General features: G+C 46.5%; 1 protein-coding gene across 1 annotated transcript in view; it reads right to left on the bottom strand.

The window, feature by feature from the left end:
• The window catches only part of LOC135056882 (oocyte zinc finger protein XlCOF7.1-like), a 156,868-nt gene extending 130,619 nt beyond the window's left edge, over positions 1-26,249 (bottom strand). The window contains exons 1-3 of the mRNA XM_063962625.1: positions 26,134-26,249; positions 18,653-18,886; positions 18,221-18,299 (exon numbers count right to left, since the gene is read on the bottom strand). Of these exons, the coding sequence (XP_063818695.1) occupies positions 18,221-18,299; positions 18,653-18,886; positions 26,134-26,142 (322 nt within the window). The 5' untranslated portion in view covers positions 26,143-26,249. The remainder of the gene's footprint in view (positions 1-18,220; positions 18,300-18,652; positions 18,887-26,133) is intronic.
• Positions 26,250-26,554: the final 305 nt, after the last annotated feature.

Consider the following 26,554-nt stretch of genomic DNA (forward strand, 5'->3'; position numbering starts at 1 on the left):
CTGGAATGGTCTTGCGTGAAACCTCCCGTACTGAAGTGCCCCGTAAGAGGCCACCATTTTCCCCAGAAGGCGAATGCATAGATGTACCGATATCCGGGTTGGCTTCAGGACATCCCAAACTATCGAAAGGATGACCAATGCCTTTTCCAATGGAAGGAACACCTTCTGAAACTTTGTGTCCAGTATGATCCACAGGCATGGAAGCCTCCGTGTTGGCTCTAGGTGAGATTTCAGAAGATTTAAGATCCACCCATGATCCCGTAGTTGGGTTGAGAGGGCTGTGCTGTCCAAAAACCTCTCCCTGGATGGCGCTTTTATCAGAAGATCCTCGAGGTACAGAATTATGTTCACTCCCTGTTTGCAGAAGAGAAACATCATCTCTGCCATCACCATGGTGAACACCCTCGGTGCCGTGGGGAGACCAAATGGCAGGGCCTGGAACTGGTAGTGACAGTCCTGCAGTGCAAACCGTAGATAAGCCTGATGAGGTGGCCAGATTGGAATGTGAAGGTACGCATCCTTGACATCCAGAGACACTAGGAACTCACTCTTCTCCAGACCTGAGATCACCGCTCTCAGACTCCATCTTGAATTTGAACACTCGTAAGTACAGGTTCTATGACTAGAGATTCAGAATCGGTCTTACCGAAACGTCCGGTTTCAGCACTACAAACAAGTTCGAATAGTACACCTTGTTTTGCAGAAGAGGTGGAACTGAAACAATGACCCGAGCCTGCACCAGTTTTTGAATGGCATCCTGTAAAGTTATACTTACCTCTTGTGAAACTGGTAAGCTTGATTTGAAGAATCTGTTAGGTGGGAGCTCCTGGAACTCCAGTCTGTAGCCCTGGGATATAAGATCTATGACTCAGGGATCCCGGCACAAACTTGTCCAGATGTGACTGAAGAATTTTAGTCGGGCTCCCACCTGCCAGTCTTCCAGGCATCGCGATCCACCGCCATGCCGAAAGCTTTGAGGAAGCAGAGGTTGAACTCTATTCTTGAGAACCGGCAGTTGCTGATTTACCTCTGGTGGCTGTAGAAGAACCTCTGGTTTTGCCTTTATACTTGGTTGTCCGAAAGGACTGCAAACTGGAAGCTTAGTATGCCTTCCTGGCAGGGGAAGCTGCGGAAGGAAGATATGTAGACTTACCCGCAGTAGCTTTGGAGATCTATTTATCCAGTTCATAAGGCCTCTCCTGTAAATGGTAGGCCTTACACACTTTTCCTGGAGTCCGCATCAGCAGTCCTCTGTCATAGCCATAGGCCTCTGCCATAGCCGTGGTGCGTGCATTAAGCAAGCCTATATCTTTTATGGCTTCCACCATAAAGTTCGCAGAGTGCTGTATATATTGCAGGAGTAAAACAATTTACCACCTAGAAAAGGAATCTAACCCCTCAATTAGGTTACCTGACCATTTAGCAATGGCTTTTGTTGTCCACGGACATGCTATCGTGGGTCTCTGGGCCACTCCAGCAGCTGTGTACAAAGATTTGAGTGTGGTCTCAATTCTACGATCAGCCATTTCTTTCAGGGAAGCTGCACCAGGGACAGGCAACACTATTTTCCGTGACAGCCTGGATATTGATGAATCCACTATCGGTGGATTTTCCATTTTTTCCTATCCTTAGGAGGAAAAGGAAAGGATGAGAGTAACCAGTTTCTAATTTCTTCTCAGGATTAACCCACGTTTCTTCAAACGGTATTCAGTTCATTAGACACAAGAAATGTGACTGAGGGTTTCTTTTTTACATTAAAATAAGATTCCTCACACTCCTCTATCACGTTACCAGGAATTTGTAGAACATCTCTGATAGCCTCTTTAAGAGCCTCTATTCCCTGTTACAGAGCAGCATCCCCCATTGAGTCCACCTCCCCCTCCTCCATGTTTGACCCTTCATCATCAGAGTCAGACTGCAGGATCTGGGCCAGAGTACATTTTTGCAGAAAAATGGTAGGGGTCTGAGACGCTGGTTTGGGGACAGAGTCTCTGTTCATAAACTCATCCACAGACTGTCTTAAGTATTGCGTCTTTCTCATTGCGGGACAATTCAGTAGAAATATTAGAAATCATTAATTTAATGGAATCCAGCCATGCTGGTTCAGTCCCGCTAGCCTGGGAAGGTGCACTACACTGAGTACACGGTAGTGAGCCCCCTGGTGAAGAGGAACACTCCGCTTTACATGAAACACACTCTTTGCCTGAAATCTTCTAAATGTGACAGCACACATACACAGGAAAAGGTTAAAAACAATTAACCCACAAAGAGCCCTTATTGCTAATGCCAAGCTTAGCTAGGTTGCAGACTAAGTACCCAGATTGGGGACTCAGTACACTAATAATCATTCACACCCTCCTATGACCCCCTGGTACCGCTGAGTTAAGCTGGAATAACTCCGGAGGAGCTGCGCGTCCCTGTCAGCGTCTGCGTCCACTGCAGAGGGAAAATGGCGCTGGTGAGCTGCTGGATCCGCTCATAATGAAGACCCGCCCCCTACATGGCGTACAGACTTCCCACTTTTTTTATACTGGCGGAGGTAATTTAGTGCTTAAAATGGAGTCAGATCTGTGTTATGTCTTTGTTTGCCAGTGTGGGTACTGTGTACAGTGTACTGAGACTCCGTTCCTCCCCCTCAGAAGTGGTGCATCTGCACATTTGTACCGAGTCTGGAGACGCAGTCCACCCAGTTTAGAAGCCGTGCATCTCCGCACTCTCATGTCGCTATAATGGCTGGCGCCCCGCTAACTGGGATGCCGGCTTAGTACTCACCACTCTTCATTCTTCTGGCTGTTAGGGGTGGCGGCGTGTTGTGGGAATGTACGTTCGCCGTGGTGGGGCTTGCGAATAGTTCCCTCAGGAGCTAGTGTCCTGTCAGCGAGGAAAGGGACCATTATCCCTTCAAGAGGTTGGGCCGTCCCCCCAACTAAGTACCATGATACAGGCAGGCTGGTGCCAACCAATAACAGAAAAATAAGTGCAGAAACTCTTCAGGAGCTTCCATAAGCGTGACCGGCTCCTCCAACAAAATTTTCTAAACTGAGTCTGGTAGGAGGGGCATAGAGGGAGGAGCCAGCTCACACTATCAAATTCTTAAAGAGCCCATGGCTCCTAGTGGACCCGTCTATACCCCATGGTATTAAATGGATACCCAGTATCCTCTAGGATGTAAGAGAATACAGAAATATCAAAAAACACAGAAAAATATCAACTCAACTATTTTACAAAAAAATATTTGGGATAAGCATAACCAGGAGATGTATTACTCTTACTGAGAATCTCCCTAAGAGCAAATATTTTCCAATTACAAATCATCAAAATGTGTAAATTATGGTTTAATAAAATCTTATTTTTGATATTTCAACCTATCAGAACTTGAAAATGGCTTCTCATCAATGCGATTTCTTTGATGTGTAACAATATCCGATATCTGTATAAAACATTTTGCACACTAAGAGTATGAATATGGCTTCTCACTTATGTGACTTCTCTGATGTCGAACAAGATCAGATTTGTCTGTAAAACATTTCCCACACACAGAACATGGAAATGGTTTCTCACCCGTGTGGCGTCTCTGATGTCTAACAAGATGTGATTTGTGAATAAAACATTTCCCACACTCAGTACATGGAAATGGCTTCTCACCTGTGTGACTTCTCTGATGTGTAACAAGATTTGATTTATCTGTAAAACATTTTCCACACTCAGAACATGGAAATGGCCTCTCACCTGTGTGACTTCTCTGATGTGCAACAAGAGCAGATTTGTATGTAAAACATTTCCCACACTCAGAGCATGGAAATGGTTTCTCACCTGTGTGTCCTATCTCATGTCTAACAAGATGTGATTTGTGTATAAAACATTTCCCACACTCAGAACATGGAAATGGCTTCAAACCTGTGTGACTTCTCTGATGTGTAACAAGATTTGATTTCTCTGCAAACCATTTCCCACACTCAGAACATGGAAATGGCTTCTCACCAGTGTGAATCCTCTCATGTGCAACAAGAGCTGATTTGTATGTAAAACATTTCCCACAGTCAGAACATGGAAATGGCCTCTCACCTGCCTTTGCTGGCTGATGGGTAAAAAGCTTTGCGTGTGGTGTAAAACATTTGGCATCTAAAGAACAATCGCATACAGCATCTTCTGTAGAAGACGTAACTGATGTACCAACATTAGAGTTATTAGGAGCACATTCCCCATGATTAAAGATATCTGCACGATGAAGTGCTGGATGTATAACTGTGGTAAGAGGGGTTTCTTCTGGGGAATCTCGGGTGAAGTCAACATCTTTTATTTTCCCATCTGAAAGAAAAATTAGATGTTCCTCTGAGACGTTCCTGCTGTTAAATCCATCTGCAGGGAATAAAATAAATATATGGAGAGAAAAGCAAATTCTTATATGAAAACCTTTATTTTTAGTTTTTTAACACCGATTTTATTTTTGAAAAATTTCCCAAAAATGTGACATCAAACATTAAAATGATAAAAAGAATAAATGTAAAAAAAAATCCAACAACCAAAATCACAGTACTATATAGGAGTACAATAATTAGTAAGGGTATAAGATTATTGTTATGCACACCAGTGCCTGCAGGAATGTACTGGTGTCAGAACTGTTATGCACACCAGTGCCTGCAGGAATGTACTGGTGTCTGAACGGATAGGTATGCAAAACAAATGAACTCACAGACAGACTGGGGAATATGACATAACGTACACAGAAGGTGATAGGGTAACAAAATACACACAAAGTGAACAGAGAAGCCCAGAGGCTAAGGAACTGGGTGTCTCCCTAGTATTAGTAATGCTCAGATGGGAAAAGCAAGATGTTGTGATTTAATACGTAGAGAACCCGAAATGCTGTTGCTAAGGGCAACAGCAAAACCCTAAAGGGTTACCAACGGGTGTGGCAGTAAACTCCTTGGTCAGAGATGGAATGATAGACACAAGGAGAGTCTCCACAATCCTAATTCTCACTTGCAGTGTACAGGTTCAGCTTACTGCCACTAAACGGACACCTGACACCTTGCACAGTGAGACAGGTTTTAGGCAGACAAGTCTTAGAATACAGACGCAAACTTGCTAAGTTCACAGAGTAGTAAAATAACCCCAGCAAGCTAAACAACTGACTCCAGTCTTACTGCTAGGTCTGGATTGGCAGAGTGTAGTACCAAATCCCCAGGCCTATTTGCAGTAAGCAACAACAAATACAAAGCTACACAGTACTGGCTAACTTTCAGGAACTGACTAACCAACAAAGATTCAGCAGCATCTGCTTAACCTGAGAAGAGGCCTTATAAAGCAGGTGCTGTCCACGCCCACTCAGACCTCACAGACTGTGAGCACAAAAACCAGCACCGGATCCCCTGCCGTGCACAGAGCCTGTAACCACTGCACAGCAAAAGTCCCGAACCGGAGTATCAGCTGCGCTCAGGTTACTCCGCTAGCACTTGTCTCCCGGTTGCCATGACGACGTGGCAGCACAGGGCAGGAGACCCTAACAATTATACAGTTTATGAGAATGACATCAAAGACTTCATTATATAGTTCAAAATGATCTCAGGAGCATATTACCAAGCAGTAGTAGCCCGGTGGTGGCCGAGCCTCCGAGGATCCACAGCTTCATCATGAGCACTTATACCATATAAGTGGGGATTTCAGTTTTAGAACCCCTATTATTCTGGACACCTTGACCCACAAATAATCATTGGATGCTACATGCATGGATACTGAGAACTTTTGTTATGGGCGTAGCCATTATGAAACACTCAATGATTAGTTGATTGGGAGAGTCACATGAGTGCACCAGGAGAGGCAATCAAGTTCCCTTAACCCTTTATGACCCATTGCACGTCTACAGTGTATCCCAGTGATGACTTTGTAAAGTATATACCAAATATGGTTTGGTCAGTTGGACAATGTCCACCCTAATGGACAACAATTTGCTAGCATTGTAGCTCATACACCAAAACATTGCGATTCATTCTGATTCAATAATGCCATACTCTAGCAACTTCAATCACTGTTCGAATAACGATTTGCAGAAATTTGATGGATAAGGTTTGTTGTTTTAGTTGTAAAGTGTGATACTCACCTTGTGGCCTTGTCCCAACATTGTTGCATCTCACCCTGCGCTACAAGCTAGGGAGTTACTGTTTCTTTGCATCACTTCTAGGCTGGTTGTGTTCTGCCCATACAATAAACAGAACCATTTATAACAGGATTGCAGTTCTGATATGATCACTAAGACTTAGGTTTCATGCATTCTGTGATCCAGCTTAGACCTGGTTCATATCATTCAACCACTTGGTCCATATAACAATGATGACTGTAATGGAGAATAACTAGAGCGAGCGTGACCAAGAAAGCATGAAGCTCCTGACCATCTCCATCCCTCCTCCATGTCCTTAGATCTGTTAGCTGGGATGCATAGAAGTAAAGGAAAAAATAAGGTAATGGAAGCACCCTCTGTGTCCGCAAGATTGTGGCTAATCTAACACTTGTACTTTGGTCCACTCTTACCAAAAATGAACAAAACTATCAATCCAGTGGAAGACCTGTAGAAGAAGGGACTCCAGGGATTGCTGGAAGATGAACAACCATCTTAACTAGGTCTACTCTGCCCATCAGTGACAAACCTGCGTACTTGTTTTTAACATACTCCAGATGGAGAATAATATTCAGCTCAACAAAGTACGACCGGTGATCCAAGTGTTTAAAGTGGGACAGCTATCGGAGGGGCAACTTCGTAGGAAAAGCAACAGGACAGTCAAGTGTTAAAGGGAGGATACAGGATTTTTCACAGTTCATGCGAAAGCCACAGAAGGTACCATATGTGATCACCACTTGGAGCATATTGGCCAGGGAGGGTGGTCTTCTGTATGCTGGCGCTCAATATACCGGCGCCGGGAGCCCGACCGCCGGCATACCGACACTTATTTTCCCTCGTGGGGGTCCACGACCCCCATAGAGGGAGAATAAAATAGTGTGGCGCGCGTAGCGCGCCACCGTACCCGTAGCGTGGCGAGCGCAGCGAGCCCGCAAGGGGCTCATTTGCGCTCGCCACACTGTCGGTCAGCCGGCGGTCGGGCTCCCGGCGCCGGTATGCTGGTCGCCGGGAGCCCGACCGCCGGCCAGCCATAGTGAACCCGGCCAGGGAGGCATTCCAGTCAGACAGAACATGTAATTTGTATTTCGCATGATAATGTCCACCGTATCAATAATGATAGCAGAAAAGGGCAGCTGACAAAGATTATCCCCCCTCGTGCCTCTGTAGAGATGAAACAGAGCAGAAATGAAACCATGTGTGTGTCCACCTACAGCTGTGACATCTAAGTCACTCAGTTGGGTGAATAGTTGGCTGGAATTATGTAAATGTTGGTTAGGTGTATGGAGTAAACTTCATGATTGGTTGGCAAGACAAGTTGTCTAGGTTAGTTGGATGAGAAACGGCATAGTGTGTGGCCAGCTTAAGGATCAGAGAAGAATCATGTAAATAAAAAAATATATCAGATCCAGGGATCAGTCTGATGTCTATAACAAATCATAAATGTATTACAACAGAATAACAATAGATACTAAGGTCACTAAGTAGGAGTGGCTAACTAATCCCAAACATTCTAAGAGAGAAAATCTTATTCCCCACCAAATGTGTCTCGGCTAAATTACATCAGTGTCATGTTGAGGTGTCTGTTGGAAAGAGCCCAGCGTATCTGACTGTGGAGGATTTGTGGAGCGGGCAAACCAGTCCAGTTTGGACATCCCAGACAGTGAAGAGCCAGTGACCCACCAAGGAGAGGACATACTACAGCCCAATTGTCACACAGGGGGCAGAGTTTAGCAGAAAAGGGAGATAGTACGCAGAGATACCATCAGGTAGTGACAATAGGAGACAACAGGCTGAGAGGTTTGGTAGGATCAGCAAAAACGGATTCTGTGTTGGGAACTGGCACAACAGAAGTAGATGCTATGGACAAGAGTGCACAAGACTCTGGAGAGACCCTGGCTGGAACCAACTTAGTGTCTCCCATAAAAACAGGATCAGATAGATTACTGGCACGTTCCATAATATATCACCATGCGAGGTAAATTAAACCAATGGATCTCAAAGTTTATTACACTCACACTTTCAAAGTCAATAAGCAGGCACATCATATATTTGCTTAGGTGGTACCATAGTCACCATAAATATGAATTTACAGGGGATGCCCCTTAATGATACACAAATAATAGGCACATCTGGTGGGTCTTTTTTCCTCCTCTCCTGATGACAGAGATTAAATCCACTCTCTACCACTTTGAAGGTGAACCACCTCTCCGGTGTTGGCAATGAAACCAATCATAAAGAAGAGAAAGGTGCCAAAGGAAATTATAAAAAAAAAAATAAGATTTTACTTACCGATAATTCTATTTCTCATAGTCCGTAGTGGATGCTGGGACTCCGTCAGGACCATGGGGAATAGCGGGCTCCGCAGGAGACAGGGCACATCTAAATAAAGCTTTTAGGATCACATGGTGCGTACTGGCTCCTCCCCCTATGACCCTCCTCCAAGCCTCAGTTAGGTACTGTGCCCGGACGAGCGTACACAATAAGGAAGGATCTTGAATCCCGGGTAAGACTCATACCAGCCACACCAATCACACCGTACAACTTGTGATCTGAACCCAGTTAACAGTATGATAACAAAAAACGAAGTAGCCTCTGAAAAGATGGCTCACAACAATAGTAATAACCCGATCTTTGTAACAATAACTATGTACAAGTATTGCAGACAATCCGCACTTGGGATGGGCGCCCAGCATCCACTACGGACTATGAGAAATAGAATTATCGGTAAGTAAATTCTTATTTTCTCTAACGTCCTAGTGGATGCTGGGACTCCGTCAGGACCATGGGGATTATACCAAAGCTCCCAAACGGGCGGGAGAGTGCGGATGACTCTGCAGCACCGAATGAGAGAACTCCAGGTCCTCCTTAGCCAGAGTATCAAATTTGTAAAATTTTACAAACGTGTTCTCCCCTGACCACGTAGCTGCTCGGCAAAGTTGTAATGCCGAGACCCCTCGGGCAGCCGCCCAAGATGAGCCCACTTTCCTTGTGGAGTGGGCCTTTACAGATTTAGGCTGTGGCAGGCCTGCCACAGAATGTGCAAGTTGGATTGTGCTACAGATCCAACGTGCAATCGTCTGTTTAGACGCAGGAGCACCCATCTTGTTGGGTGCATACAATATAAACAACGAGTCAGATTTTCTGACTCCAGCTGTCCTTGAAATATATATTTTTAATGCTCTGACAACGTCCAGTAACTTGGAGTCCTCCAAGTCGCTAGTAGCCGCAGGCACCACAATAGGCTGGTTCAAGTGAAAAGCCGAAACCACCTTAGGGAGAAAATGAGGACGTGTCCGCAGTTCTGTCCTGTCCGAATGGAAAATCAGATATGGGCTTTTGTATGATAAAGCCGCCAACTCTGAAACTCTCCTGGCTGAAGCCAGGGCCAATAGCATGGTTACCTTCCATGTAAGGTATTTTAAATCTACCGATTTTAGAGGCTCAAACCAATGAGATTTGAGAAAATTCAAAACTACGTTCAAATCCCACGGTGCCACCGGAGGCACTATTGGGGGTTGTATATGTAGTACACCTTTGACAAAAGTTTGTACTTCAGACACTGACGCCAATTCCTTCTGGAAGAAGATTGATAAGGCCGAAATTTGAACTTTAATGGACCCCAATTTTAGGCCCATAGACAATCCTGCTTGCAGGAAATGTAAGAATCGACCCAATTGAAATTCTTCCGTTGGAGCCTTCTTGGCCTCACACCACGCAACATATTTCCGCCAAATGCGGTGATAATGTTGTGCAGTCACTTCCTTTCTAGCCTTAATCAAGGTAGGAATAACTTCCTCTGGAATGCCCTTTTCTTTTAGAATCCGGCGTTCAACCGCCATGCCGTCAAACGCAGACGCGGTAAGTCTTGGAACATACAAGGTCCCTGCTGAAGCAGATCCCTTCTTAGAGGTAGAGGCCACGGATCCTCCGTGAGCATCTCTTGAAGTTCCGGATACCAAGTTCTTCTTGGCCAGTCCGGAGCCACCAGTATTGTTCTTACTCCTCTTTTCCGTATAATTCTCAGTACCTTTGGTATGAGAGGCAGAGGAGGGAACACATACACTGACTGGTACACCCACGGTGTTACCAGAGCGTCCACAGCGAGACGCCATCATGTCCACCTTTGGTTTTTCCCAACGGTTCACAATCATGTGGAAAACTTCTGGATGAAGTCCCCACTCTCCCGGGTGAAGGTCGTGTCTGCTGAGGAAGTCTGCTTCCCAGTTGTCCACTCCCGGGATGAACACTGCTGACAGTGCTATGACATGATTCTCCTCCCAGCGCAGAATCCTTGCAGCTTCTGTCATTGCTCTTCTGCTTCTCGTGCCGCCTTGTCGGTTTACGTGGGCGACTGCCGTGATGTTGTCCGACTGGATCAACACCGGCTGACCCTGAAGCAGCGGTTTTGCCAGGCTTAGAGCATTGTAGATCGCTCTTAGCTCCAGTATATTTATGTGAAGGGACGTCTCCAGGTTTGACCACACGCCCTGGAAGTTTCTTCCCTGTGTGACTGCTCCCCAGCCTCGTAGGTTGGCATCCGTAGTCACCAGGACCCAGTCCTGTATGCCGAATCTGCGGCCCTCTAACAGATGGGCACTCTGCAACCACCACAGGAGAGACAACCTTGTTCTTGGTGACAGTGTTATCCGCTGATGCATGTGCAGATGCGATCCGGACCATTTGTCCAGCAGATCCCACTGAAATGTCCGTGCATGGAATCTGCCGAATGGAATCGCTTCGTAAGAAGCCACCATCTTTCCCAGGACTCTTGTGCATTGATGTACTGACACAGTTCCTGGTTTTAGGAGGTTCCTGACAAGTTCGGATAACTCCCTTGCTTTCTCCTCCGGGAGAAACACCTTTTTCTGAACCGTGTCCAGAATCATTCCCAGGAACAGCAGACGAGTTGTCGGGGTCAATTGAGATTTTGGAAGATTCAGAATCCACCCGTGTTGCTGAAGCACTACCTGGGTTAGTGCTACACCGACTTCCAGCTGTTCTCTGGACTTTGCCCTTATCAGGAGATCGTCCAAGTAAGGGATAATTAATACGCCTTTTCTTCGTAGAAGAACCATCATTTCGGTCATTACCTTGGTAAAGACCCGAGGGGCCGTGGACAAACCAAACGGCAGCGTTTGAAACTGATAATGACAGTCTTGTATCACAAACCTGAGATACCCTTGGTGTGAGGGGTAAATTGGGACATGCAGATAAGCATCTTTTATGTCCAGGGACACCATGAAGTCCCCTTCTTCCAGATTCGCTATCACTGCTCTGAGTGACTCCATCTTGAACTTGAATTTCTGTATGTACAGGTTCAAGGATTTCAGGTTTAGAATAGGTCTTACCGAACCGTCCGGCTTCGGTACCACAAATAGTGTGGAATAATACCCCTTTCCCTGTTGTAGGAGGGGTACCTTGACTATCACCTGCTGAGAATACAGCTTGTGAATGGCTTCCAAAACCGACGTCCTTTCTGAGGGAGACGTTGGTAAAGCAGACTTTAGGAACCGGCGAGGGGGAGACCTTTCGAACTCCAACATGTAACCCTGAGATATTATCTGCAGGATCCACGGGTCCACTTGTAAGCGAGCCCACTGATTGCTGAAGATCTTGAGTCGACCCCCCACCGCTCCGGAGTCCGCTTGTAAAGCCCCAGCGTCATGCTGATGGCTTTGTAGAACCCGGGGCGGGCTTCTGATCCTGGGCAGGGGCTGCTTGCTGCCCTCTCTTACCCTTTCCTCTGCCTCGCGGCAGATAAGACTGTCCTTTTGGTCGCTTGTTTCTATAGGAGCGAAAGGACTGCGGCTGAAAAGACGGTGTCTTTTTCTGTTGGGAGGGGGTCTGAGGTAAAAAAGTGGATTTGCCGGCAGTTGCCGTGGCCACCAGGTCCGAAAGACCGACCCCAAATAATTCCTCTCCTTTATATGGCAATACTTCCATATGCCTTTTGGAATCCGCATCACCTGACCACTGTCGCGTCCATAAACTTCTTCTGGCAGATATGGACATCGCGCTTACTCTTGATGCTAGAGTACAAATATCCCTCTGAGCATCTCGCATATAAAGAAAAGCATCCTTTAATTGCTCTAGAGTCAATAAAATACTGTCCCTATCCAGGGTATCAATATTTTCAGTCAGAGAATCCAACCACACTACCCCAGCACTGCACATCCAGGCTGAGGCTATTGCCGGTCGCAGTATAACACCAGTATGTGTGTATATACTCTTCAGTGTAGTTTCCAGCCTCCTATCTGCTGGATCCTTGAGGGCGGCCGTATCAGGAGACGGCAACGCCACTTGCTTTGATAAACGTGTGAGCGCCTTATCCACCCTAGGGGGTGTTTCCCAGCGCGCCCTAACCTCTGGTGGGAAAGGGTATAATGCCAATAACTTCTTGGAAATTAGCAGTTTTCTATCTGGGTTAACCCACGCTTCGTCACACACGTCATTCAATTCCTCTGATTCTGGAAAAGCTACAGGTAGTTTTTTCACCCCCCACATAATACCCCTTTTTGAGGTACCAGCAGTATCAGAGATCTGCAAAGCCTCCTTCATTGCCGTGATCATATAACGTGTGGCCCTATTGGAAAATACGTTTGTTTCTTCACCGTCGACACTAGATTCATCTGTGTCGGTACCCGTGTCGACTGACTGAGGTAAGGGACGTTTTACAGCCCCTGACGGTGTCTGAGACGCCTGAGCCGGTACTAACTGGTTTTCCGGCCGTCTCATTTCGTCAACTGACTTTTGTAATGTGCTAACATTATCACGTAATTCCATAACTAAAGCCATCCATTCCGGTGTCGACTCCCTAGGGGGTGACATCACCATTACCGGCAATTGCTCTGCCTCCACACCAACATCGTCCTCATACATGTCGACACACACGTACCGACACACAGCAGCCACACAGGGAATGCTCTAATCGAAGACAGGACCCTCTTAGCCCTTTGGGGAGACAGAGGGAGAGTTTGCCAGCACACACCAAAAGCGCTATAAATGTATATAAACAACCCTAGAAGGTGTTGTTTTTGATATAAGCGCTTTTAATATATCAATATCGCCAAATTATGCCCCCCTTCTCTTTGTTACCCTGTTTCTGTAGTGCAGTGCAGGGGAGAGTCCTGGGAGCCTTCCTCACCAGCGGAGCTGAGCAGGAAAATGGCGCTGAGTGCTGAGGAGAATAAGCTCCGCCCCTTTTTCGGCAGGCTTTTCTCCCGGGTTTTAAGAAAACTGGCCTGGGTTAATGGGCCTTAATGGCTATATGTGATGTATTTATTTTGCCACTAAAGGTATTTAATATTGCTGCCCAGGGCGCCCCCAGCAGCGCCCTGCACCCTCCGTGACTGAATCAGTGAGACGTGTAGCAACAATGGCGCACAGCTGCAGTGCTGTGCGCTACCTTCATGAAGACTGAGGAGTCTTCTGCCGCCTGCTTTCCGGACCTCCGTCTTCAGCGTCTGTAAGGGGGATCGGCGGCGCGGCTCCGGGACGAACCCCAGGATGACCTGTGTTCCGACTCCCTCTGGAGCTAAGTGTCCAGTAGCCTAAGACTCCAATCCATCCTGCACGCAGGTGAGTTGGAAATCTCTCCCCTAAGTCCCTCGATGCAGTGATCCTGTTGCCAGCAGGATTCACTGAGATTTAAACCTAAAAAAACTTTTTCTAAGCAGCTCTTTAGGAGAGCCACCTAGATTGCACCCTTCTCGGACGGGCACAAAAACCTAACTGAGGCTTGGAGGAGGGTCATAGGGGGAGGAGCCAGTACGCACCATGTGATCCTAAAAGCTTTATTTAGATGTGCCCTGTCTCCTGCGGAGCCCGCTATTCCCCATGGTCCTGACGGAGTCCCAGCATCCACTAGGACGTTAGAGAAACCTTTATTCCAACTGATATAAAAGCAAAAGAGAGTTTAAAGCCAAGACGGGACTCATAACTGAGTGTTGCGGATTCACTGATGTAGCAAAACTGGGGAACAGTTCGTAAGAACTCCCTCCTTCCATCCACAGCACGGTCTCCCTCTATCCAAGCTGAACTGTTCCCACCAACGTTCTTCTATCCACAGCTGAATCTTTTCCAAGGTACTGTTAGGAGTCCTGTATCCTCAATGTCATACTTTTGTTCAGCAGGTTGTATTTTATGGAACACTGGTGCAATTGACCTTAGTGGACTTGCTGAGAGGGACAGATGACTTAAGGGTGAGAGAGTACAGGCTGCTTTAATAAAGCCAAAACATTATTTTAATGGATTAAAGGCCTAAGAGAGGTTAGCTCATTTTCAGATGATGGCCATGATGGGGGAACCAGAAAAGAGTAGCTTGTAATAAACTGGAGGTACTAACTGTAGAATCACTGCAAGCACTGGATCAACTTGAGTCTAGCTGTGCAAGTCCAATCTTTGATTGCGTTGACCCTGGCAGGACCCTTCTGAAGAGTGTATCCAAAAAGTTGTTTCTCCAACTTACAGTAAGGGTGGTGTCCTCTGAGATGAAATGGGACCTCTATGACGTGCTCTATATGAACCCTAGGGCCTGATTCTGAGTTGTTCACACTGACGAAGTTGGACTCAACAGATCACTCTTTTACTTCTGACCATGTGTCTATGCTGCACTGATCATGCATCCAGAGACCATCCACAGTGTTGGAGCTGCGATTGCGACACATGGGGCAAAATTTACTAAAGTTCGATTTTGCTGTTTCAAGGGATTTGGCATTCGATTTCCATTCGATCTGAATTGAACAGATTTGCTAAAGACCAAATCGAATGTAAAATCGATTCTAAAGCCAAATTCAACTTACTTCCCAATAGAAATGAAATTTCTGAAAAACATCAATGTTTTCCCATAGCTCAACATAAAATCCCCTCATTTACCTAAGTTCGATTTCACTCCAAATCGAACCTCAAATTTCCAAATGTTTAGACTGATGTTTTAGACTGATGTTAGACATTCAATTTTGACTTCTGAACACCATTCTAATGGAAGGAAATTGATAGTGATGACTTTTTAAGTACCCAAAAGCATGTAGGGCAGTGTGGAAGTATTAATAATGGATGCCCAAGGATACGGTATGTTGTGCACCTACCTACACGATGCAAATCACCACCTGACTGAGATAACCCCCTGGAGGATCAATCAGAGCACCATCAGCAGCTTAATGAGATGAATAGTGCACATATTTATATGTATAGACATCATACTTATTCCATGAATGTGCAATAGATAGCATCAGAGCACAATATTGGGGAATTTGGCTGGATGATATAATGAATTTTAAAATCATGATTGTTGTAACTGGTTATCCTGGTTCATACCATGATGCTTACATCCTCAGCAATTCATCTGTGTCTGCAAAAATTCTTGTGGGACAAATGCCAGATGGGTGGTTGGTGTGTAAGATACCTGTATGTGCTAATAAAGCAGATAAAAGTTTCCCCTATCACCAAAAAAGGTTATTTAGGATATGGCTGTTGCTCTTGATTACTGACTCCATTGTCAAATCCACAAACTCCTGCTGAGCATGAGTATGAAGAGGTACATATAGCCACACAATCCAAGACAGAATGCATCTTTGGAATTTTTATTTATTCGGAAAGCATATTATTATATAATTTGGCAAAAATGTTCAATATTGTGCTCTGCTGCCGTCTATTGCATAATTGCACATTAAATAAACCACTCCTCCCCAGATTATGCAATAAACAGGGAGCAGGCAGAGGGTTGGTTTTTTTTACCAACAAATATGTATGCATAGAGAGTGGAGGGCAGTCAGGAAGGCAGATTATTTCAGTATTTCAAAAAATATATAATTATCACTTAGATGTTTAATGTATAAAATAGTATAAAGAGAACATCCCCTTTAATTAGTATGCATGTGATACATTTCGACCAAGAGGAAGCAATGAGGAAGTTCTGTTCAATTTTGCATTCGATTTTGCTTGGGATTATAAAGGGGATTTGAGGTTCGATTTGGTAACAAATTTTATAAATCCAACTCAAAACCCCTTCACAAAATTTACCAACATCAAATTTGATTTGAAAATTAAATGCAAAATCGAATTTTAGTAAATATACTCCCTGGTGTCATAAATGTCTTGAAAACGTAGGCGGTGGTAGGGAGGTGTTTCCTGAGAGACGTCGCTTGGTTCTCGGGTACAGATAGCTGGGATAGACATTCTAAACCCCAAACTGTAAAGCATACTTTGTTTTGCATTTAATATTCTTGCCGCTTAGTGAATCTAGGTGGTCATTCAGAGTTGTTCGCTCTGTTTTTTTCTTCGCATCGCAGCGATTTTCCGCTTATTGCGCATGCGCAAAGTTCGCACTGCGACTACGCCAAGTAAATTTGCTATGCAGTAAGGTATTTTACTCACAGCTTTTTCTTCGTTCTGGTGATCGTAATGTGATTGACAGGAAATGGGTGTTTCTGGGCGGAAACTGGCCGTTTTATGGGTGTGTGTGAAAAAACGCTACAGTTTCTGGGAAAAACGCGGGAGTGGCCGAAGAAACGGAGGAGTGTCTGGGCGAACGCTGGGTGTGTTTGTGACGTCAAACCAGGAACGACAAGCACTGAACTGATCGCAGATGCCAAGTAAGTTTGGAGCTACTCAGAAACTGCTAAGAGAGGTCTAATCGCAATATTGCGAATTCGTCGGTCGCAATTTTGAGAAGCTAAGATTCACTCCCAGTAGGCGGCGATTTAGCGTGTGCAAAGCTGCTAAAAGCAGCTTGCGAGCGAACAACTCGGAATGAGGGCCTAGCCTTACCTCGGAACCCTGTGCAAATACAAGGAATTTACCAGGTACACAATCAGGGGAACAAGCAATATAAAATGCAAGAACAGTCCGATATAAACCACAAATCAGGGCAGACCTGAGCCGGTGACAATGTGACTCTTTTCTGTATTATGTGCTTATTACTCACCTGCACAGATTTCTGCAGGGATCTCCTCCTCTTTACATTGCGGATCCCCCGTAACATATGTCTCTTCCTCTCCCTCTGTATCTTCTGCCTTCATATCAGTCACATATGTCTCTTCTTCTCCCTCTGTATCTTCTGCCTTCATATCAGTCACATACGTCTCTTCTTCTCCCTCTATATCTTCTGCCTTCATATCAGTCACATACGTCTCTTCTTCTCCCTCTATATCGTCTGCCTTTATATCAGTCACATACGTCTCTTCTTCTCCATCTGTATCTTCTACCTTTATATCAGTCACATCCGTCTCTTCTTCCTCTATATCTTCTGCCTTCATATCTGTCACATACGTCTCTTTTTCTCCCTCTGTATCTTCTGCCTTTATATCAGTCACATACGTCTCTTCTTCTCCCTCTGTATCTTCTGCCTTCATATCAGTCACATACGTCTCTTCTTCTCCCTCTATATCTTCTGCCTTCATATCAGTCACATACGTCTCTTCTTCTCCCTCTATATCTTCTGCCTTCATATCAGTCACATACGTCTCTTCTTCTCCCTCTAGATCTTCTGCCTTTATATCAGTCACATACGTCTCTTCTTCTCCATCTGTATCTTCTACCTTTATATCAGTCACATCCGTCTCTTCTTCCTCTATATCTTCTGCCTTCATATCTGTCACATACGTCTCTTTTTCTCCCTCTATATCTTCTGCCTTTATATCAGTCACATACGTCTCTTCTTCTCCCTCTGTATCTTCTGCCTTTATATCAGTCACATACGTCTCTTCTTCTCCCTCTAGATCTTCTATCTTAATGTTGGTCAAATCTTCACCCTAAAAACCCACAAAATAAAGTATGATTTCACTGATAGAAAACAGTATATCATCAGTGTATAAGACACACACAGCTCCTCTACAGATCATATAGTGACAGTAACTTTGGTATATTGGGGAGACCCTAAATACCACCTACCTGATCCTCCTGTGGGATCCTGTAATTCTCCTCTGTACAGTCCTGGGAATCCAGAGGACGGGGACATCTCTCTGGGGTATCTCTGTTACTGGACCCATCTGTAGGAGACACACAGTGACTGAGTACAGTGTATATATGTGATTATCAGGTGATGTGTGTATATAGGGGCCCCCATACCTGCTCTCTCCTGTACAATACATGACAGTTTCCTCTTACCCAGTGATGTGAGGGGCCGGTGAGTCTCCATCATCACGTCCTTGTACAGACCCCTGTGTTCCTCTATATACTCCCCCTCCTGCATGGAGACATAGATAGTGACATCCTCACACCTTATAGGAACCTGACACACACATTGATACAGTCATCACCCAGACACATTCCCCCTGGTGTTACTGTATAATGTCCCATTCCCAGCAGTCATCTCTCCAGTCATCACCCAGACACGTCCCCTGGTGTTACTGTATAATGTCCCATTCCCAGCAGTCACCTCTCCAGTCATCACCCAGACACGTCCCCTGGTGTTACTGTATAATGCCCCATTCCCAGCAGTCACCTCTCCAGTCATCACCCAGACACATTCCCCCTGGTGTTACTGTATAATGTCCCATTCCCAGCAGTCACCTCTCCAGTCATCACCCAGACACGTACCCTGGAGTTACTGTATAATGTCCCATCCCCAGCAGTCACGTCTCCAGTCAGCAGCTGAATGATCTTGTTGTTGGTGAGTTCCAGGATTTTCTGGTCATTGTGTCTCTCGTGTATCAGACAGTGAGGTGGAGGCACCGTGATGGGGCTCTGTGTCCTGCTCAGTCCTCCTGATACATGTTTGTGGTTGCTGGGTGCCTCACACTCCTTGGATGTCTTCTTCACTACTGTGTAATCCTGTGCTTTTAGGTAGATAGCAATAAAAAGGTAAATTAAAGTCCACCTATGCGTTAATTGTGCATAATATAGGAGATGAGTGTCTGGTCGAAGATCTGGCCCACAGGCTCAAGATGGTTGCTGCAGCACGGTGGGGGTTAGTTAGGGATTGCAGGCCCTCTTTTTACCCAGTTCAAACACACAGTACCAAAGGGGTAAGCCAAGTGGGAGGTCTTTGGAGCTCCAGTAAAACAAATGACTGGCTGTACTGGTCAACTCTCCCTACACCTCACTGTAGCACTTTGAGTCATGAGGCTGCAGGAGAAAACATTTTGGTTCCCTGGGAGAGGGACTGGGAGAACCAGCAGTCCACAGTAGGCTCCTGATCCCCCTAGACCACCAGTTACTCACTGCACTGTCACATGACTGCCGCAGTCCCTGGACTCAGACTGTACTGTGGGCTCGGATCCATATGATCCCCCACTCTGTGCTGGGCTATTGGGGAGCTGACTCTACCGGTCACCCAGCCCTGCTTCTCTGTAGTGCTAGCCCCGCATTAATCTAGCAGCCCTATAGCCGGGGACTACGGTCCTGTTTACACACTGCCTCCATGCAGCTAGTCTGTGGCTTGCGAGACACCCAAAATATAAAATGACATTACACAAGGTAGTAGTACTGTGTAGTAGGAGTAGTAGTTGTACCAGAGGGGGTCAATCAAGATATGGAGATTACAGATTTTTTGTTTTCAATCTCACAGGTACCTCCCTCTGTATAATAATAATAATATCAAGACACCACAGGCTGCTCATCCTGTATAATAACAACAGGACACCACAGGCTGCTCCCCCTGTATAATAATAACATCAAGACACCACAGGCAGCTCATCCTGTATAACAACAACAACAACAGGACACCATAGGCTGCTCCCTCTGTATAATAATAACAACAACAACAACAACAACAACAGGACACCACAGGCTGCTCCTCACGTATAATAATAATAATAATAATTAATAATAATAGTAATAATAACAACAGGACACCACAGGCTGCTCCCTGTGTAATAATAATAATAACAGGACATCACAGGCTGCTCCCCTAGTATAATAATAATAATAGTAATAATAACAGGACATCACAGGCTGCTCCCCTAGTATAATAATAATAATAATAATAATAATAGTAATAATAACAACAGGACACCACAGGCTGCTCCCTGTGTAATAATAATAATAATAATAATAATAACAGGACACCACAGGCTGCTCCTCAAGTATAATAATAATAGTAATAATAACAGGACATCACAGGCTGCTCCCCTAGTATAATAATAATAATAATAATAATAGTAATAATAACAACAGGACACCACAGGCTGCTCCCGGTGTAATAATAATAATAACAGGACACCACAGGCTGCTCCTCACGTATTATAATAATAATAATAAATAATAATAATAACAACAGGACACCACAGGCTGCTCCCCGTGTAATAATAATAATAACAACAGGACACCACAGGCTGCTCCTCCTGTATAATAATAACAACAACAGGACACCACAGGCTGCTCCTCCTGTATAACAACAGGACATTACAGGCTGCTCCTCCTGTATAATAATAATAATAATAATAATAATAATAATAACAACAGGACACCACAGGCTGCTACTCCTGTATAATAATAATAACAACAACAACAACAACAACAACAGGACACCACAGGCTGATCCTCCTGTATAAATAAGAATTTACTCACCGGTAATTCAATTTCTCGTAGTCCGTAGTGGATGCTGGGGACTCCGTAAGGACCATGGGGATTATACCAAAGCTCCCAAACGGGCGGGAGAGTGCGGATGACTCTGCAGCACCGAATGAGAGAACTCCAAGTCCTCCTCAGCCAGGGTATCAAATTTATAAAATTTTGCAAATGTATTTGCCCCTGACCAAGTAGCAGCTCGGCAAAGTTGTAAAGCCGAGACCCCTCGGGCAGCCGCCCAAGATGAGCCCACCTTCCTCGTGGAATGGGCTTTTACTGATTTAGGCTACGGCAATCCTACCGCAGAATGCGCCAGCTGAATAGTGCTACAAATCCAGCGCGCGATAGTCTGCTTAGAAGCAGGAGCACCCAGCTTGTTGGGTGCATACATGATAAACAGCGAGTCAGTCCTCCTGACTCCAGCCGTCCTGGAAACATATTTTCAGGGCCCTGACTACGTCCAGAAACTTGGAATCCTCCAAGTCCCTAGTAGCCGCAGGCACCACAATAGGTTGGTTCAAGTGAAAAGCTGATACCACCTTTGGGAGAAACTGAGGACGTGTCCTCAATTCTGCCCGATCCATATGGAAAATCAGATAGGGGCTTTTACAGGACAAAGCCGCCAGTTCTGACACACGTCTGGCCGAAGCCAGAGCCAACAACATCACCACTTTCCACGTGAGATATTTTAAATCCACAGTCTTAAGTGGCTCAAACCAATGTGATTTTAGAAACTCCAAGACCACATTGAGATCCAAAGGTGCCACTGGGGGCACAAAAGGAGGCTGAATATGCAGAACTCCCTTGACAAAAGTCTGAACTTCAGGCAGTGAAGCCAGTTCTTTCTGGAAGAAAATCGACAGGGCCGAGATCTGGACTTTAATGGACCCCAATTTGAGGCCCAAAGTCACACCTGCTTGCAGGAAATGTAGGAATCGACCCAGTTGAAATTCCTCCGTTGGGGCCTTCTTGGCCTCACACCAAGCAACATACTTCCGCCAAATGCGGTGATAATGCTTTACGGTGACATCCTTCCTGGCCTTGATCAGGGTAGGGATGACTTCCTCCGGAATGCCTTTTTCCTTTAGGATCCGGCGTTCAACCGTCATGCCGTCAAACGCAGCCGCGGTAAGTCTTGGAACAGACAGGGTCCCTGCTGCAGCAGGTCTTGTCTGAGCGGCAGAGGCCAAGGGTCCTCTGCAAGCATCTCTTGAAGTTCCGGGTACCAAGCTCTTCTTGGCCAATCCAGAGCCACGAGAATAGTTCTCACTCCTCGCCTTCTTATTATTCTCAGTACCTTGGGTATGAGAGGTAGAGGAGGAAAAACATAAACCGACTGGTACACCCACGGTGTCACTAGAGCGTCCACAGCGATCGCCTGAGGGTCCCTTGACCTGGCGCAATACCTTTTTAGCTTTTTGTTGAGTTGGGACGCCATCATGTCCACCTGTGGTTTTTCCCAACGGTTTACCAGCATCTGGAAGACTTCTGAATGAAGTCCTCATTCTCCCGGGTGGAGGTCGTGCCTGCTGAGGAAGTCTGCTTCCCAGTTGTCCACTCCCGGAATGAATACTGCTGTCAGTGCTAGCACATGATTCTCTGCCCATCGGAGAATTCTTGTGGCTTCTGCCATTGCCCTCCTGCTTCTTGTGCCGCCCTGTCTGTTTACATGGGCGACCGCCGTGATGTTGTCTGACTAGATCAGCACCGACCGGTTCTGAAGCAGGGGTCTTGCTTGACTTAGGGCATTGTAAATGGCCCTTAGCTCCAGAATATTTATGTGCAGCGATATCTCCTGAGCTGACCACAGCCCCTAGAAATTTCTTCCCTGTGTGACTGCCCCCCAGCCCCAAAGGCTGGCATCCGTGGTAACTAGGACCCAGTCCTGTATTCCGAATCTGCGGCCCTCTAGTAATGAGCCCTCTGCAGCCACCACAGCAGCGACACCCTGGTTCTTGCCGACAGGGTTATCCGCTGTTGCATCTGGAGATGGGACCCGGACCATTTGTCCAACAGGTCCCACTGGAAAGTCCTTGCGTGGAACCTTCCGAATGGAATTGCCTCGTACGAGGCTACCATTTTTCCCAGGACTCGTGTGCATTGATGTACTGACATCTGTCCCGGTTTTAGGATGTCTCTGATTAGAGTTGACAACTCCTCTGCTTTTTCCACTGGAAGAAACACTCTTTTCTGGTCTGTGTCCAGAATCATTCCCAGGAACAGAAGACGTGTCGTCGGGACCAGCTGTGACTTTGGAATATTGAGAATCCAGCCGTGCTGTTGTAGCACTTCCTGAGAAAGTGCTACCCCCACTACCAACTGTTCCTTGGACCTCGCCTTTATCAGGAGATCGTCCAAGTACGGGATCATTGAAACTCCTTTCTTGCGAAGGAGCGTCATCATTTCGGCCATTACCTTGGTAAAGACCCTCGGTGCCGTGGATAACCCAAACGGCAGCGTCTGGAACTGATAGTGACAGTCCTGTACCACAAATCTGAGGTACTCCTGGTGAGGAGGGTAAATGGGGACATGTAGGTATGCATCCTTGATGTCCAGGGAGACCATGTAGTCCCCCTCCTCCAGGCTCGCAATAACCGCCCTGAGCGATTCCATCTTGAAACTTGAACTTTTTGATATAAGTGTTCAAGGATTTTAAATTTAAGATGGGCCTCACCGAACCGTCCGGTTTCGGTACCACAAACATTGTGGAATAGTAACCCTTTCCTTGTTGAAGGAGGGGTACCTTGATAATCACTTGCTGTGAATACAGCTTTTGGATAGCCACCAACACTGCCTCCCTGGCAGAGGGAGTTGCCGGTAAGGCAGATTTTAGGAAACGGCGACGGGGAGACATCTCGAATTCCAGCCTGTACCCCTGAAGTATTACTTGAAGGACCCACGGATCCACCTGTGAGAGAGCCCACTGTGTGCTGAAATTTCTGAGACGGGCCCTTACCGTACCCGAGTCCGCCTGAGCAGCCCCAGCATCATGCTGTGGACTTACCGGACGCAGGGGAGGACTTCTGCTCCTGGGAACTAGCTGTGTGTTGCAGCTTTTTTCCTCTACCTCTGCCTCTCGGCAGAAAGGAGGAGCCTCTAGCCCTCTTGCTTTTCTGGGGCCGAAAGGACTGTACCTGATAATACGGTGCTTTCTTTTGCTGTGGGGCAGCCTGTGGCAAAAAGGTTGATTTCCCAGCAGTAGCTGTGGACACGAGGTCCGAAAGACCATCCCCAAACAGTTCCACCCCCTTATAGGGCAAAACCTCCATGTGCCGCTTTGAGTCGGCATCACCTGACCATTGCCTAGTCCATAACCCCCGTCTGGCGGCAATGGACATAGTGCTTACTCTTGATGCCAGCTGGCAAATATCCCTCTGTGCATCACGCATGTATAAGACTGCGTCTTTTATATGGTCAAGCGTCAGCAAAATATTGTCCCTATCCATGGTATCAATATTATCCAGAAGGGAAACTGACCACGCAGCAGCAGCACTGCACATCCAAGCTGATGCAATCGCTGGTCGCAATATAATGCCTGAGTGTGTGTAAATAGCCTTTAGGGTATTTTCCTGCTTTCTATCCGCAGGTTCCTTCAGGGTGGCCATATCCGGAGACTGTAGTGCCACCTTCTTTGACAAGCGTGTCAGCGCCTTGTCTACCCTAGGGGGTGTTTCCCAACGTGACCTATCCTCTAGCGGGAAAGGGTACGCTGCCAATAATCGTTTAGAAATGATCAATTTCTTATCGGGGGAAGTCCACGCTTGCTCACACACCTCATTTAATTCCTCAGATGCAGGAAAAGCTACTGGTAGTTTTTTCTCACCAAACATAATACCCTTTTTTGTGGTACCTGGGGTATTATCAGAAATGTGTAAAACATTTTTCATTGCCTCAATCATGTAACGGGTGGACCTATTGGAGGGTACACTAGTCTCATCACCGTCGACACTGGAGTCGGTATCCGTGTCGACGTCTGCATCTGCGTTTTAAAGCCCCTGATGACATTTGAGACGCTGGAACAGGCACAAGCTGAGTAGCCGGCTGTCCTATGTCGTCAAACCTTTTGTGTAAGGAGTTGACACTTTCACGCAATTCCTTCCATAAGTCCAGCCACACCGGTGTCGACCCCTCAGGGGGTGACAACACATTCACAGGCATTTGCTCCGCCTCCACATCATTTTCCTTCTCATACATGTCGACACAGCAGTACCGACACACAGCAGACACACAGGGAATGCTCTCACAGAGGACAGGACCCCACAAAGCCCTTTGGGGAGACAGAGGGAGAGTATGCCAGCACACACCAGAGCGCTATATATCACAAGGATATCACCTATAAAAAAGTGTTTTCCCCTTATAGCTGCATATATATATATTATACTGCGCCTAATTTGTGCCCCCCCCCCCCCCCCCCCTCTCTCTTTTACCCTTTTCTGTAGTGCAGGACTGCAGGGGAGAGCCAGGGAGCTTCCTTCCAGCGGAGCTGTGAGGGAAAAATGGCGCCAGTGTGCTGAGGGAGAAAGCCCCGCCCCTTTTTTGGCGGGCTTTCTCCCGCTATTTTAATGTATCTGGCAGGGGTTAATATACACCTATATAGCCCCTGGGGCTATATATGGTGTTAGTTTACCAGCCAAGGTGTAAATATTGCTGCTCAGGGCGCCCTCCCCCCCAGCGCCCTGCACCCATCATTGTCCGCAGTGTGTGGTGTGCATGAGGAGCAATGGCGCACAGCTGCAGTGCTGTGCGCTACCTTGGAGAAGACAGAAGTCTTCAGCCGCCGATTTTCTGGACCTCTTCTTGCTTCTGGCTCCGTAAGGGGGACGGCGGCGTGGCTCCGGGAACGGACGACGAGGTCGGGTCCTGTGTTCGATCCCTCTGGAGCTAATGGTGTCCAGTAGCCTAAGAAGCCCAAACTACCAACACTTTGGTAGGTTCGCTTCTTCTCCCCTTAGTCCCTCGATGCAGTGAGTCTGTTGCCAGCAGGTCTCACTGAAAATAAAAAACCTAATAAACACTTTCTTCCTAGGAGCTCAGGAGAGCCCCTAGTGTGCATCCAGCTCGGCCGAGCACAGAAATCTAACTGAGGCTTGGAGGAGGGTCATAGGGGGAGGAGCCAGTGCACACCAGGTAGTCCTAAATCTTTCTTTAGATGTGCCCAGTCTCCTGCGGAGCCGTCTATTCCCCATGGTCCTTACGGAGTCCCCAGCATCCACTAGGACGTTAGAGAAATAATAATAATAACAACAACAACAACAGGACACCACAGCCTGCTCCTCCTGTATAATAACAACCACAACAGGACACCACAGGCTGCTCCTCCTGTATAATTGTAATAATAACAGGACACCACAGGCTGCTCCTCCCGTATAATAACAACCACAACGGGACACCACAGGCTGCTCCTCCTGTATAATAACAACCACAACAGGACACCACAGGCTGCTCCTCCTGTATAATTGTAATAACAGGACACCACAGGCTACTCCACCTGTATAGTAGGGAACCATTACCTGCAACATCAGTACACAACGATGCCTCCTCTCTGAACTCTCCCGGACGGAACTAGCTGTACATCACTTCCTGCGTGTGAGACGCACATGACACATCGGATGAAACGCACATACCGGAAGTGATATCACAGACATAGAGAGGAAGTCAGAGTAACACACAGACCGCTCGCCCTGTACAGTAGAGACGTCGTGTTAAGGCACAGGGAGGGGCGGAGTCTAGGGTCCCGGCTTGGGGCGGAAGTATCTCTGTATAATCACTTTCTGTATGTGACACGCACAGATGACATATGGTGGAACGCAGGGACCGGAAGTTGGATGTATCTGTAGCCTCATCGCAGGAATCGCCTACCTAGCGTCATACTCTGCCCCACTGTGCCCTGTAAATGGAGGGAGGGCGCTGGTTGTGCCCTTTATATGGGGG

This window comes from Pseudophryne corroboree, chromosome 3 (assembly GCF_028390025.1).
Source record: "Pseudophryne corroboree isolate aPseCor3 chromosome 3, aPseCor3.hap2, whole genome shotgun sequence".
NCBI lineage: Eukaryota > Metazoa > Chordata > Amphibia > Anura > Myobatrachidae > Pseudophryne > Pseudophryne corroboree.